General features: G+C 42.5%; 1 protein-coding gene across 1 annotated transcript in view; it reads right to left on the reverse strand.

Moving 5' to 3' along the window:
- Window positions 1-2678: 2678 nt before the first annotated feature.
- LOC144828455 (nmrA-like family domain-containing protein 1) overlaps window positions 2679-13415 on the reverse strand; it is a 77727-nt gene continuing 66990 nt past the window's right edge. Inside the window, exon 5 of the mRNA XM_078686632.1 lies at window positions 2679-2925. Within this exon, the coding sequence (XP_078542758.1) occupies window positions 2749-2925 (177 nt within the window). The 3' untranslated portion in view covers window positions 2679-2748. The remainder of the gene's footprint in view (window positions 2926-13415) is intronic.

Below are 13415 nucleotides of genomic sequence, written 5' to 3' on the forward strand. Positions count from 1 at the left end.
AGAAGCAAGCAAAATGAGTGATTTAACTTTTTTCCTGTTGGCAGAGCTTCACAAAATTGGCATGCCAAACTGGTTGTCTGACAGAATATCAATGGAAACTAATTGTAGGGACGGAATATCGTGTCAAAATAATTGAGGACCAAAATATCGAGTAGGTATGTTCCGATTTGCTATTCTTAACTCACATCTATGTATCTTGACAACATTTCACTTCTACGTACCTTGACAATATACATTATCAAGCTACAAAGATGTGAAGTTAAGTATAGTAAAACGTTACTTACCCATAGAAACTTCCTATCACAATAATTTAGCCATCGATATTCTGTACACAATATTTTGTCCACATGATATTTTTCCTTCGATGTTTTGTCCAAACACCTGTCGAACCTTAAGATACAGTTAGTGGATGGGCAAGTTTCGTGCAAATCCGTCCATGTGGTGAAAAATAACAGGCAAATAAAAAATGCCTTTTTAATGGAAAGTGTGCCTGAACCAAAACTACACAGTGGCGACAACCATGGTGTATAGATAGAGAGAGACACATTTTTTTTTGTATGTACTTTTATCTCAAATTCTATGTCACCTTAATATATAAATATGACTGAGTCTATAATTCCCACACTGTAGTTATGGTTATTACAGACGTTTAACTAATGAATGCCCTTTTGCTGCGGTCAATTGTGGGGGGATTGTTTGCCAGCAGTTTTCTTTGGAATTAAACATGCAACATTCTTGGAAGCTGTTGAAGGGTGGGTAGAATTATCACAAAAAAAGGTGAAGGGTTGCTGATAGAAATGGCAGTCAGCCAGAAAGGGAGAAGTACAGAGACAAGTTTTTTTAAAGAATAGCTCTGAATGTTTATGATTGTTCTCAATAGGTCTCACCATATGGGTGTATCTTATTTAAAAAGGCACTAGTGCATTGTGTAGACATGGTCAAGTGTAGACGCTCGCCGTTGAAAATGGCTTGGATGATGAGATTAAGAGGACTATAGAATTGCCTTATTCAGGCAGTAGAAATCAAAATCAGCCTGTTACTAGGAGTAAAGTAAAAATTAGGTAAACCAGCCAATTTGAGATTGTGGTCACTAGTCCAAGAACATAAGGGAATGGGCGTAGGAAAACATACCATGCCACAGTCAGCCAGAGTTATGAAGGGAGCACAGGACACTACACAGCAAACCTCTGAAATTAAATTAGAATGCATTAAGAATAACATTTGATTTTAATGATCGTGGAAGGCACAAGCATGCAATGAGCATAGGATATCACACACCATTATATGGGGCGGTAAAGGAATACAATGAGCATGCCACATCATACACCATTCGCCTGGAAGTCGAGGAAATGAATGAGTAGACGGTTCACATTCCAGGACCAGGACATAAGAAAATATCATTCTCCATATCACTATAGGTAAAAGAATAGAATGGGCATAGAATGCCAAACACCATTCCCTTTGACATGAAAGGGAAGAGCATAGAATGTAATTTATGAAGCAATCCAATCCACTACAGGGATCAAACACCATGCTGAGGAATGGAATGATCTAAGAACATTACACACCGTTTATCAGGAAGGAAGAGAAATAAAATGAGCTAAGAACATCACAAGCCATGTCTCTGGAAGGCCTAGTACTGGAATGATCTAAAAACATCACACACCATGCATAAGGAAGCCAGAGAATGAGCTAAGAACATCACAAGCCATGCCTTTGGGAGGCAAAGGAATGGAATGATCTAAGAACATTACACACCGTTTATCAGGAAGGCAGAGATGAGCTAAGAACATCACAAGCCATGCCTTTGGAAGGCAAAGGAATGGAATGATCTAAGAACATTACACACCGTTTATCAGAAAGGCAGAGAGATGGAATGAGCTAAGAACATCACATACCATGCATTAGGAAGTCAGAGGAATGTAAGAGCATCACAGAGCATGCGCCAGGAAGGGAAAGGAATGGAATGAGCTACGGTCTTCACACAACAGGCACTAGTAGATACAGGAACTGAACATGTTTAGGACATCTCACACCATGCCCTGTGAAGACTGAGGGATAGACTATTCTAGGTACATTGCATACCATGCCCCAGAAAGGCAGAAGAATTAAGGGGCATATTATCAAGGACCGGCGTTATCGCCGCTTTAGCGGTGGGAACCTGCTGCTAATGAGGCGATAATGGGCTTGATAATATGCCCTTGTGAATTCCCATAGAAGCCCAGGTTCTGGTGTGAACATGGGCTTCTATGGGAATTCTCAACAACATATTATCAAGCCCATTATCGTCGCTTTAGCAGCAGTTTTCTGCCTCTGAAGCGGCGATAATTTTAACGCCCTTCTTTATGATATGCCCCCAAATGAGTTTGGGGCACAGCTTAGGAAGGCAGGTATATGGAATGAGCTAAAGTCAGTACAAGCCATGTACCATCTGAGGAAGTGTTGTTCTTCACTCAACATGCCCAGAAACGCAGAAATTAATTACAATTAAATAATACACACCACACCCCTGACAATGATTTGAGATTATGGGGAATGCAATACGCATAGAACCACTAGGACTTCTAGGGAGGCAAAAGAATGGGGTGAGCACCAGGAAGGCAGAGGATGGACTGAGCAAAAGACAAGAAAAAAAACTAAATAATGAAATGACAAAATATACTTTTTTGCAAAACAAGTAATCGGCAACAACAATCTTTATTACTACCTGACCCCAATCCAAATTGAAAAAAACAACAATCCCTCCAATTAACATTTCAAAGCCTCTTTGTTCTCAGAGAGGAACTGGTCAAAGCTCTTGACATTTGGGTTGAGCTGGTGTGTTAGTTCGATGTCGCGGTCTATCTTCATTTGGTAGAATCGGAACATGTCAGCAAGTTCCTTGGCCCCAGGGAATCCCAGCTTCTCATAACTTTCAGGAGAAATCTAGTAGAAGATAGCAGATGGCAAAAACATACAATTAGTCAAAAATTTTGTTGCAATCGCCAGTTACATCTTTCAGGTCAGTTTCTTAAATAGCACTTATATCACCAAAATAAGACCATACGGAAAGACTGCAAGAGGTCAACTGGCGTAATTGTCTGCAATGGCTCATGACGTGTATGTATGTAGGGAGACTGCACGGTCTCTCAAAGTGGCCATTCCAGAAGGCCAAGCAACTCGACTATATTTGTATTACAAGATAGGAGCCTCTATTATGCAGTCTATCTTCTTGCTTTATTTTGTACAGCACCAGAACACTACAACTCCCACAATCCTGCTCCCCTAGGCAGGAAGTTATTATTGGTTTATTGTCCTGAAAAAGAGAAACTAGAGATAAGTCTAATTTTTATTTTGGACAACGGAGGTACGCCCATGTTTGAGCCTGGGTTCATTCCGCATCCAAATTCAGTGAGGTGGGCTCTACTGTTCAATGATGAATATATTAGGTCCAAGATAAAGTTTGATCGACAGGAGTGTTCGATCTCAAATGAGGGCAGAGTGCCGAAGACCAATAATATCTGAGAAAGCGGCCATAACTCTGGGATTAGAAGCTAAAATAGCAACATTATGAAGCAAAGGTGGGAAGGACCCTACGAAAGGTGCGGATGGGTCATGGTCCTCGTACCCAGATAAATTATGTGTGCCCTAGGTTCCTGTTTCACTTATTTTGTTTGTGGGTGAAGAGGGGAAGAAAGAAGGGGTCAATTGGATAGGGAGCAATTTCTGGTTGTCCCCAAAGGGCTCGGATGCGTGTTTCCCAGGGCCGGTTGATATGAGGGATGTTTCACCAGTCAGGGAACCTTCTCCATAAACTTCTATCACCCGCAGTAAAGACACTCACCCTCAACATTCTTCCCACAAAGTAAAGGGGAGGACACAGTGTCATCAGCAGAGGTCAAGCAAAGGGAGGGGAAACTCAAGGTAAGTGTCCTGTCCCCTTGTGACAGTGGGAGGCAGGATGGCCCTTTTTGTTCCACAGTGGGGTTAAATATAAAAAATCTGTAGGTATTAGACAGTAAAATTGTTTCAAACCGAATTCTATGCAACCCCAATACAGACCAGGTGGCGTTTGCCAATACGTTTCTCAGGAAGGTTGGGATCTGGTTACCGCAGAGGTGCAAGAGTTGTTGCCGATGAGGGTTGTAGCACCATGTCACTTACATCCCTAGGGTTTTCTCAGAAATATCTTTCTAGTGCAGAAGAACAACAAAAAAATATCATCCAATAAAAAAATGAGGGACTCCAATCAATTTGTTCAGTACCACCATTTCAAAATAGAGCAAATCATATGCCGGAGGAGCATCTTCTTTTAGGGGGGACTGGATGGTGTGTCTGGATTTAAAAGACACCTACCTGACAGTACCAATCTGCCAAGAGCACAGACAGTACCTGCAGTTTCTGTGGCAAAGGCATGTTCAGATCAAAGCTCCTTCCAATCGGTCTATCCTCTGCTCCTTGGTACTTCACAAAAGTGATGAGGCCTCGGGGGAAATACCCCTCAAAGCACAGGAACTGTGGATGGTGGAGTACCTGGTACATGAGAGAGGGAGGTTGGGGAATTAAGATCTGGGGGGGGCTCAGTTGATTCAGATATAGGGTTTCATTATCAATGTGGAAAAAATGAAGCTGGTGCGCTCAAGAAGGGTGGAATTCTTGGAGTTTTTAGTTGATTCTGAAAAGATTTTTCAGTTGTCATAAGCAAAGTTAAAAGTGATAAAGAAGGAGTGGAGGGTGATGTAACATAATCAGACATCCCTCTGTCAATTGGCAAGGCCGGTGGTCCAGCTCTGGTCCTCAATTCAGGCGATTTTTCCAGGACCCCTTTATTACAGGGACCTCTAGCGCATGAAGACAAGACACCTTCAGATAGATCTAGAACATTCACAAACAGTCCCTTTAGACCAGGAGTCAAAAGAGGAGATAAGTTGGTGGCTAAGCCATTTAGATGCATGGGATGGACAACCCATCGTCCCTACGTCCGCAGATCATGTCTTAGAATCCGATGCAAGTCTTGGGACTGAAGTGCAAGATGTGGCAGCTACTCATCTGGAGGAGGGTCCAGGAAGCATTCTTGAATGTATAAAAATTGTTTAGAACTTCTTACGGCTACTTTGCAGTCCAGGGCTTTGCAAAAGTCAGGGTCAAATGTGTGATCCTCCTTTGCATGGACAACATTACAGTAGTCAGGTACATAGACTGGGAAGAACAAGATTAAAGCTACTGGCAGGTGTAGGTAGGTTCCTTTGGAAATTTTGTATACAGGAAAATATTCCTGGTGGCAGAATACGTTCCGGTACCGACAATACAGTAGCAGATAAGTATTCAAGGACTACATATGAAAGCAGCGATCTTCAAGAATTGCAGGCACGGAACAAGACACGGGATTCATTTGGGTTAGAGCTCTGTGTCCTGCTGGACAGCTCTACCAGGAAGATTTTACAACCAGAGACTGGATCAAAAAGCTCTAGCAACAGATACGTTTCTTCACGACTGGTCCAGTGGAAATCCTTATGCTTTTCCAAGATGCGTTCCCAAGATCTGCAGACTGTTTCCGAAAGTCACATTGGCAACTCCTTTGTAGAGGGTGCAGCGTCGGATCCCCTCAGAATTGGCAGTCGATTGTCAAATTCTTACTCCAACCTTTCCACAGCTGTTATGAGACCCTCCTGGGCACTTTCACAACATGCTCTTAGAGGGCAGCCTCCCTCTGGTGGCATGGAGCCTTTCATTGTGCTCACAGGCAAGCCATGCCTTTTTGAATCAGCTACCACTTATATCAGAGCATCCTGGGTTAAAGGTACAAAATGATCTAAAAGTCAGAATAGAACACGAGGATTTGGTGGCGTGTGGAAAAAGCTACGGATCCCATTTTCTCTCGCGTCACAAGTGTTCTAACTTTTCTGGCACACTTAGAAGTGGGACAGAAGGCTAATAGATCTATTATTGCTTATAGACCAGCTACATCAGCAGGACATCAGAAAGTTGAAGGTAAACTGGTAGGGAAGCACCTGCTGGTTTATAAATTATTGAAGGGCATCAGGTACACACATCCACCAAATCTTCGGTATTTGACTTTTTTTGTCGTAGAGTTTGTTTTACAACTTATACTATCATAGGAGGACAATAGCAGGTTATACCTAAAACTCGTCAGCAAAATTGGTAATGTTGTTATGTTTGGTCTCTTTTTGAAGGCTAGAAGATGTTAGAAAAGGGGTGGTGAAAATTGCATTATGCAGACTATTTAAGTTTATAGGTGGGGATGCCCGTTGTGTGTGTTAATAACTTCTTGCCCAAGGGAGCAGGATTATGGAAGCTGTAGTGTTTTTTTAAGAGCTGCACACAATTAATCGAGAAAAGAGACTGCACAATATTCCCAATCTTTGCCTTTAATAAAATCAGGACTTTCTTTTAATATTATCTAGGAGAATCTGCAATTCTGTTTTTATATAATGTATTCTCTTATATGAAATGTTGTTTAAATAACGGGATACTTATTCCATGTACAAATATTTCTTCAAAACAATGGTTATAAGACATCACAATAAAATTCCCAATCTTTGCCTTTAATAAAATCAGGACTTTCTTTTAATATTATCTAGGAGAATCTGCAATTCTGTTTTATACAATGTATTCTCTTATATGAAATGTTTAAATAACGGGATACTTATTGCATGTAAAAATATTTCTTCAAAACAATGGTTATAAGACATCACAATAAAACCAGTTGCCTTTTTCTACTAGAACGTAGGGCTTGATTTACAGGGCATATTATGGAGGTCACAAACCTGAGATTTGCAAATTCACAAGGTTTGAGAGTGCAGAAATGAATTATGGTATGTATTAAGCCCGTTTTGCAAGCCAGAAAAGCAACTTTGACTTACAAAAGGTGCTTATCGATCCTCATCAAATTGATATTAGAAAGGGACATGAAAAAGACTTACTCTCCGAACTGCGATTGAGAATGGTATGTGGCAATGCTACGAGACTACAATTGCTAGTGCAAACCATAGAACAGTTACTTACGCCTTAAATAAGGTGGTAGCAAGTTTGAGCAGAGGAACCCGTCCCCATTGGACAGCATGGAGAACATGTCAGGCGTCCCTGGGGAGTGAGTGGAAAGTGACTGGGTGGCAACAGGTCTGCTCCAACCCAAAGTGCTCCCAAAAAGATAACCCTTTATTTTTTAAAGCAACATGGGTATGATTAAGGAACATTGGGAAATGCAAACACGGGCTGTTGGTTTACTGTTCCTTGGAGCCACTCTCCCTGTGTTTGTAGATGGGGGTCACTAATAGTGACCTGCGTGATTCATATTCATAGGTCAGGCTGTTTTGCAACCGCTGTGGCTAGAGATTTGGCAGTGCGACTGTATCATAAATCTAATGTCAAGTCACACATAGTCTGTGCAATTGACAACCCCTCTATGCAATTAGTCTTTCTGTAAATCCGGCCCCTGCTGAATGTTTACATATTAACAGGTATAACTGCTGAACAGTACTATGAACAATTACCTGCCCTGTTTTTCCTATTTCATGCCTACAAGTAAAAGGGTGTGTGTGTGTGTGTGTGTATGAACTTACACAGTGACCTCTTTATTCATCATCCTTAAAGATAATTTTTGCTAAATCATCTAATGTTACAGTGAAGAAAGCTTTTGGGTCACACTCGTCTTAAACCAGTATCCTCGTTACTGATGATGAATGCACCCCATACCAGAAGGTGCCCGCTGACAACCTGTAAAAAGTAAGAAACAGGCTACCAGATATTGAAGCACACCCTTTGCGGTTGACTGAAATGTACTGATCTGTCTCCCTGCAACCCTTGTCACCCTTAACTGGAACACCAGATAGTAAACTACCCTCTCCCTGATCAGGAAGTCCAAAGCAGAGCACCCACCCTTCCAGTTACACCATGTCAACTTCCTCTCTAAGAACCCAACCACCCCGCCCTTTTAGCCTGTAAAGTGCTTTGCTGCCTTTCTGCTAGCTTCACTCTATACAAAACACCAAATACATACATACATACATGGCCCCTCACTGTATTTAAATCAAATTATTTAATTTGGCACTGAGGTAGCCACTGCAGGCTTATCGGAAGCAATTGAGTTGTTTTTGACACTGGATTCAGTTGCCATGGAAACGTACAGAATGTCAGAAGGATTCCGATACATGTTTGCAATCCCTCGCTTGCCCTTTGATTTATTGGCTGAAACTTTACTTCCAAATACCCAAATGGATCCAAGATTAGCACGCGATCCTGCAAAGAGCGAAGCATATGAATTAATAACTATCTTACTTCGAGGTACTTGGTCACCTTTGAGTCCACCTTATGGCTTCCACTTCTGCTTTGAAACTTCGGTCATGCTTCGTTCCATTTGCATTCAGCTGCCCTACTTGTCTATTGTCTACAAAAATGTATTTTTACTTGTTGAAGCATGAGTCTGTCTCCCCACCAGTTCTGACATTTGGCATATGTTCAATCTAATGCTACATTTCCATCACCATCATTGGATATTTTATATTTATCTATCAGTGTCCCAACTCAAATTGTCTGCACCTGTATGCAATGCATGCCCTCTAGAAGTCAATCAGGGGCCAATTGTCAGAAACTCTTCTCGGTTTTGGCATGAAAGTCAGATCAGGGGAGAGTAAATGGTCACTGACTGTGCAGTTATGCATGTGGGCCACAACAAGGAAAACATTGTTGTGTTTGGCTCCTCCGTGTCTCAGATTCCCACCCTTTTCTTTGGTTGAATTTGTTTTCTATTGTAATGGTTTGTGTCATAACCCCACCTGATTTGTCAGTCTATTGTTTTAGGCTGGTGGTATGCCTCCCTTCATGTCTGCCACAATCTTTAAATGCAAAAATAACACTTGATGGACAGAATGCAGAACAATGTCTCCCCAGTACAAAGATCTGGCCCTAAATCCATCGTTTTTTTGCACTCCACACAACCCCAGTACAGACATGGCCATATGTAAATCAGCCATGACCCTGTGCCTCATGGGAACAGTCCAGCCCGGACTGCCAAGCCATGTCTTTCCTGGACCGGAATCAAGCATCCTAGACCGGTTTCTGGCTATCAGCCGTCTTCAGCCAGGATAGCTGGACTCCAGTGGTGTGGAGAGCATGGGACTCACGTCTGAGCATACCCATCCCACTCGGGGTGACAAATGCAAAAATAACAGTTGATGGACAGTATGCAGAACAATGTCATACATTCACCCCAGTACAGAGATCTGGGCCTAAATCCATCGTTTGTTTGCACTCCAAACCACCCCAGTTCAGACATGGCCATATGCAAATCAGCCTTGACCCTGTGCCTCATGGGAACAGTCCACCCCAAACTGCCAAGCCATGTCTTTCCTGGACCGGAATCAAGCATCCTAGGACCAGTTTCTGGCTATCAGCAATCTTTAGGCATGTTTTTGTTTTTTGCCTACAGGGTGTCTGGTGATGAGCATGTGCTGTGTGCACCAGCCGTAAAAAACGCTTCTTCTCTAGTAGTATCTGCAGCTAAACATCTGGGCAAATCTGAACCGGTTGAGGACTGCGTGTCAGCCTTATAAAAGTGGTCTGTGACTTGTATATTCGGCAGTTGGCATGACAAACTCATTTGTGTTCAGGTTATCATGCATACCAATGACTCCAATTTGCAGGATACTTTTGGTGAGTGGGGATTCTTCATTCAAGGACATTGAAGCCTTGATAAAAAAAAAAAAAAAAAAGTGAGCGCGCCAAAAGATGCGCAAAAGCAGCCCATTCCTCTACCACTACTGAGGTGGAGTCTAAAGAGACTACTTTGGTATGTAACTGTTCTAAAGCACGCAAATCTTAAACTACAGGGGGGGGGGGGGGGGGGCGGGGTTGGAGAACAAAAAGAAATTCGGTAGTGGATGGAAAGGGTAAGATTTGTCTTGTTATGGGTGTGGTAGCAAAGATCATGTAACCAGGGATAAGACTTGCCCTTCCTGAAGGGTGAAATGCTTATTTTGGGGAGTGATTCCTCATTACGCTGAGGTGTGCAGGAAGAAAAACAAAGGTGTACAATGTGTTAAACTGGTGGGTGATAGATTGGATTCAGAACAATCTGATGGGTGTCAAGAAGAAGTGGGTGTCATGTGTAATGTGTCCTGTTCAAAATGTGTGTGGTTTAGAGAAGAGCAAACCGATGTGTGACATAAACATTGGTAGGGTTGAGAGAAGTATTACCGCAGACTCTGGGTCACCATTTACCATTGTTAAATCAGTGTGGGAAGTTGAATTTGAAAAAGCGGTAAAAATGCAGATAACGGAGTCAGATATCAACCCAGTCACATTCACAGGAGAGAAAATACTTGTGTGGATATTGTGTGTTACCTTTTGAATTGAACGGTAGAGTGACGGTGGGTACGCTGTATGTGTCCAAGCTAGGTCCCTCAGTGTTAGGATGGGTAGATCAAAACACTTTGAACATCACATTAAATCCCAACAGTGTACACCAAGCGCTAGTGCCAGAGGACAAGTTCCAAAGCTTTGTAGACAAATGTAGGAAAACATTTCCAGAGGAGTTTTCTAGAAGGATAGGCAAGCTTAAGAACTTTGTTCATAAGATCTTTTTAAAAAAAAGAAAAAACCAATTAACGGTGTACCTGTAACCCACAAGGTGAGGAATATTCCCTTCAGTGGTAGGGATGAAGTTACGAAAAAACTAGACGATTTAGAACGCAAAAGGATTATCGAACTGGTGGAATGTGCAGAGTGGTTGGCACTACCCATTGTGGCAAGGAAAGGAAATGATGAGTTTGTGCATTGACTTGAGGGACTTCAACAAAAATATTGTTGTGGAAAAGTTTCCGCTACCTAAGATAAACAAATTGCTGGCCATGGCCAAGGGCATCAAGTGGTTTTCCACGATCAATTTAGCTTCAGCTTACCACCAGGTGTCTCTGCATCCAGACAGTAGAGATCTCAGAGCATTCATAACGCCAGTGGGGTGTTTCAGATTTATTTGCATGCATTTAGACTGGCCATGGCAGCAGCAATTTTGCAAATACTGATGCACAGACTCTTTAAGGATCCGCCTGGGGTAGCATACTTCCAGGATGATATACCAATCAAGGGAAAGATCAAAGAGGAGCACAATCGCAGGCTATACGAAGTTTTGGAGAAGTTGAAAAGTGTAGGGTGACTGCTGAAGTAAACACATGCAAGTTTGGGAAGCATTTTGTGACATATCAAGGACATGAGGTGTGTGGCAGTGTTATTACTCCCAAAAAGGAAGTCTTAGAGTCTATTAAGGATGCCCCTGCTCCATCAAATAAAGAGGAGGTGAGGTCATTTTTAGGGACAGCCGCGTTTTACGCCAAGTTTGTGGAAGGATTGTAGAGAAAACTATCACCTGAGGCAACTCCTGTGCTCTTTGCAGGTATCTGAGTGGAGTAGAGTATGTCAGAAGCAGTTTGAGGAAATTAAAATCGACCTTTGTGAGGCAATACCCTTACAAGGGTTTGCTCCCAGGGCCAAAACTGTAATTACCACAGACACTAGTGGTAAAGTGCTTGGGGCAGTGTTGTCCCGGATTTCTAGTGATGGAGTGGAGAGCATGAAAGGGGACCTCTGAAACTAGATTTTAGAAGTAACTATAGCATCAACTGCAACCAAAAGGAATTCATCAGAATTAGTAAGGCAGAGAGAAGGGAAGATGGGTGTACAGGGGGTTGTAGAAACAAATGTTCCCTAGGAAATGTTGAGACTGCCCTCTTATAGTTAGGAGCAAATAAAAGATACACGAGTGATCCAGGAGTCAGCCTCTCCTCTGTGACCCAGGCTGACAACCCTATGGCAATAATACCTGGCATAGAAAGGTGACAGCAGACATGGAATGGACTTGGCGAACACTGGTCCTCCCCCCCTGCTGCTTCTGGACCAGATTTACTAAGAATGTATAGCTTACGAGATACCCAACCCAGTGAGCTTAGAGCGTACCTCTGAGTGACAGTACTGGAGAAGTGTGGGGTTCTAATAAGTCACATAAACACAAAGTCTGGTTTGCTGTTTTGCTGGACTTTGGTCAGCCACAACATACCAGCAACTTAACAGATATGTGCCTCGAAACCTTCCAGACAATTTCTCTTTGTTGAACTAGCTGTGGATAAACAGCTGAAGTCAAATAAAGGCCCATTATCTACCACAGCATTCTCCAAAGTCGGTCCTGGAGGGCCGGATCCATGCCAGATTTTTAGAATATCCCCATGTAATTATAATATGTTACCAATTATTTCAACTTAAGATCCATGAAAACAGCAAATGGCGTTGATGCAATACAGGAGCTTGTTAATATGTACAACACTTCTGCGAAAACTGGTTTGTTTACAAAAAACATTAATTTTTGGCCAAGAGGGGCTAGTAGGTGAAGGAGCAACCTATATCGTACCGGTTGGGGATAAAGGAGATGGAGCCTGGTAGCTGCAGTGTTGTGGAGCTACAAATGTTAAATGCCTTTCCTAAATAGGAGTAGCACATGTGCTCAGTACTCAATCATGATAGCGAATGATAATAACAATCACCTTGTTGTGAGAAAAAGCAAGCAGAACAGACTTTGTTTTATACCCAAGATATTAAAAGTTGAAAATCGGGAAGCGCTAGGATGATTCTATCAAACGTTGTAGATAGGGGTGGTATGGGAAGAACCTACACAGGGTGGGTGGGAGGGAGAAGAAGCACCAAGGACCTGGCGGAGTGGAAGGGGAAGAAAAAATGTACCTCAATCACAGCACAAGCAGTAGACAAACACTAATTAAAATGAATCAATCTGTGCTTGGTCCATGATCCACATAAAGAAAAGGAAGTGACGCCCAGCATATGCTGGTCAATTGCATGGAAGCAAATCAGTGTGACAATGATGGCAAAGAATGGTAAGCAGTGGGCAGGTTCCAAGCGCCTTTTATAGTAAATACCCCCTGCAGTGACAGCGCATGCGCCATCAGCAGGTGAGACCTAAAAAGGAAAAAAGTTCTTACTGCCCTTGGTTCCAAGTGCCCTAAACTAGCTCTACTCCAAGAATCTCACCTCTCCCATAAGCAAAAGTGACAAGTTGAAATATGACTGGGAGGGCCAGTAAACTGTGAGTAACAGACATGAGTCACACCACAAACTTTCTACCTAAGTGGCCCACATGGAAGGATTAGTGGCTATTATTGATAAATAAATCGTTTGCTATAGCGCATCTTCAGGACTAGGAGACAGAATGATGGAGGTTTTGTGACAATGAAGTTAAAGTTACAGAGTCTCGACAACAACGCCCACAACAGCAAGGAACTATTCAACATCGTCAAAAACGTTACCAACCCCATCGCCGGCACCAACGACATCACTCCCTCCCAAGACCTCTGCGACTCTTTATCCTCTTTCTTCCACAACAAAATCGCCGACATACATAACAGCTTTGAAAA

This window comes from Lissotriton helveticus, chromosome 4_1, assembly GCF_964261635.1.
Source record: "Lissotriton helveticus chromosome 4_1, aLisHel1.1, whole genome shotgun sequence".
NCBI classification, from domain to species: Eukaryota; Metazoa; Chordata; class Amphibia; order Caudata; family Salamandridae; genus Lissotriton; species Lissotriton helveticus.